General features: G+C 34.3%; 1 protein-coding gene across 1 annotated transcript; it reads right to left on the bottom strand.

Moving 5' to 3' along the window:
• Window positions 1-332: 332 nt before the first annotated feature.
• Window positions 333-1220, bottom strand: LOC112328861 (uncharacterized). The gene has a single exon (XM_024609943.2). The coding sequence runs from the start codon at window positions 1043-1045 to the stop codon at window positions 476-478; it is 570 nt and encodes a 189-aa protein (XP_024465711.1). The 5' UTR covers window positions 1046-1220; the 3' UTR covers window positions 333-475.
• Window positions 1221-2005: the final 785 nt, after the last annotated feature.

Here is a 2005-nt window from a genome sequence, read left to right as displayed (position 1 = left end):
TATCAAATAATCAAAGGCAGGTCATACTCATAGAACCACATCATACACCAATTCATATAAACAACGAGAACAATTATCAAAACATAAACTAATTCATATAAACAAAGAGAACAATTATCAAAACATGTACATTGCACTGTGGAAAAGAAAATAGCCACAAAGGCTATCGAAAACCAGAAGATGTGAAGAATATAACCATAGCGAATTCTCTAAATACCCACTACACAATCATGAACTCCCAGTTCTCTAACTAATACTCCATAACATTCCTCAAATAAATCATGCAGCATGTTATCACTCATTATCAAATCATCAAAGGCAGGTCATACGCATACAACCAAATCAAATACTGATTCATATAAACAATGAGAACAATTATATACAATATATGTGCATTGCATTGTAGAAGAGAACATAAGCCACTAAGTTCTATAATACCCTTCAATTCATGGATTCATAAATATCAGTTACCGAATTAGCACACGGTAGCCAATCTCATAGGCACCGCTTTCCCTCTCTCGGTATCACCAATTCCATCAGCCACGATCCTAACAACCTTCTTAAACGCAAAATGCACGCAATTCGACAGCGCAATCCAATATATCACCTCATAAACAAACCCATAAGCGAAACCCGAAGACCGCGAAGAAAACCACCACGAAGGTTCATCCCAATCGTGCCCTCCGAATTTATCAAAATTCCACCCTCTCCCCCCACCACCAAAACCTCCTCCATCCCCGCCCCCGCCGCCACCAAAAAGACCATCACCACCGCAAAAAAACCCATACTCCTCTCCGAAACCACCGGAGTCTCCGTCAGTTTGCGATCTCCGCCTGGTCCGCCGCCGCTTTCGGAGGAGAGTGCGGCGTGAGGTTTTGGACTTGACAGGCGGCGGAGCCAAGGCATCAACGACGACGACGCAGATTTGGGAGGATTGATCTGCGAGGTTGATGCAATTTTGGCGGTGGAGAAGAAAAGAGTTTGCAGACCCTAGGGTTTGTTGTGTAGCTATTGTCAATGTATCTGCGATTAGAGAGACGTCCATCGGGATTCCTTTATTATTGTTGTTATTATTGAAGATTGAAAGAATTAAGAATTTCGAGTTTGGTTGGTTAAGGTTTGGGAATTTGATTTTCCGGGAAAATGAGAAGGAAAATGGAATGTTGAAACTGAAACGGACAAAGAATTAATGCGTGGATTGCGTGACGTGTTGACAGTTGTTGTGTGTTGACTTGGCTGTTTTGGGTCAAAAAAGGGAATCCACATCGAAGCGGACTGGCATGTGTGGTTGCCAAATTTTAACATGCTCTCTTTTATGTAAACTTAGCTTTCTTGACACGTATTCACTTGCATATTATTCAATATTTTTTACTAACTTTTCATTAATTGATTCAATAATTATAGTTGAATATTATAAGAAATTCTAAAAAAATTAGCTTTAATAATTCTTTATAGTTTATTTACAATTATAGTTAAAAAACAAAAAAATATTTTTTTATATGAAAGTTTCATACCTTTTTTCTTTTTTAAGAGTTTTTTTTTTTTCTTGCAACAATTATAAATTCGTTTTAAAAAAACTATCGTTGTCATTTTTATTCAAAAACAAAGTTAGCTTATTTATATGATAAAAACAAATATAATAAAATATAAAAGTAAAAATATGGTAAATCAAAATCTAAAATCATCTTATTATTTGTAAAGTTGTTGGAATTTATTATCCTTTTGCATACTTGCTATAAGGGGTTGGGCACAATTCAAATGAGTTGTTTAACCCGTTTAAGGGCTTGAATTATTAATTTGTCTAGATAAATCTCAATTTTAATTTTTTTTTTTTGAATAGAAATTAATATATATATATATATATATATATATATATATATATATTAAATTGATCCACTATTACAGCGTGTTTGGAAGTGTGGTTATGGTTGCTTTTCAAAGTGCTTTTCACTCGAAAATTTATCAAAATAATATTTTTTTATAAAAAAAATTATTTTTGACATCA

This window comes from Populus trichocarpa, chromosome 10 (genome assembly GCF_000002775.5).
Source record: "Populus trichocarpa isolate Nisqually-1 chromosome 10, P.trichocarpa_v4.1, whole genome shotgun sequence".
In the NCBI taxonomy this organism is placed as follows: Eukaryota; Viridiplantae; Streptophyta; class Magnoliopsida; order Malpighiales; family Salicaceae; genus Populus; species Populus trichocarpa.
This window is presented reverse-complemented; position numbering and strand designations above follow the sequence as displayed.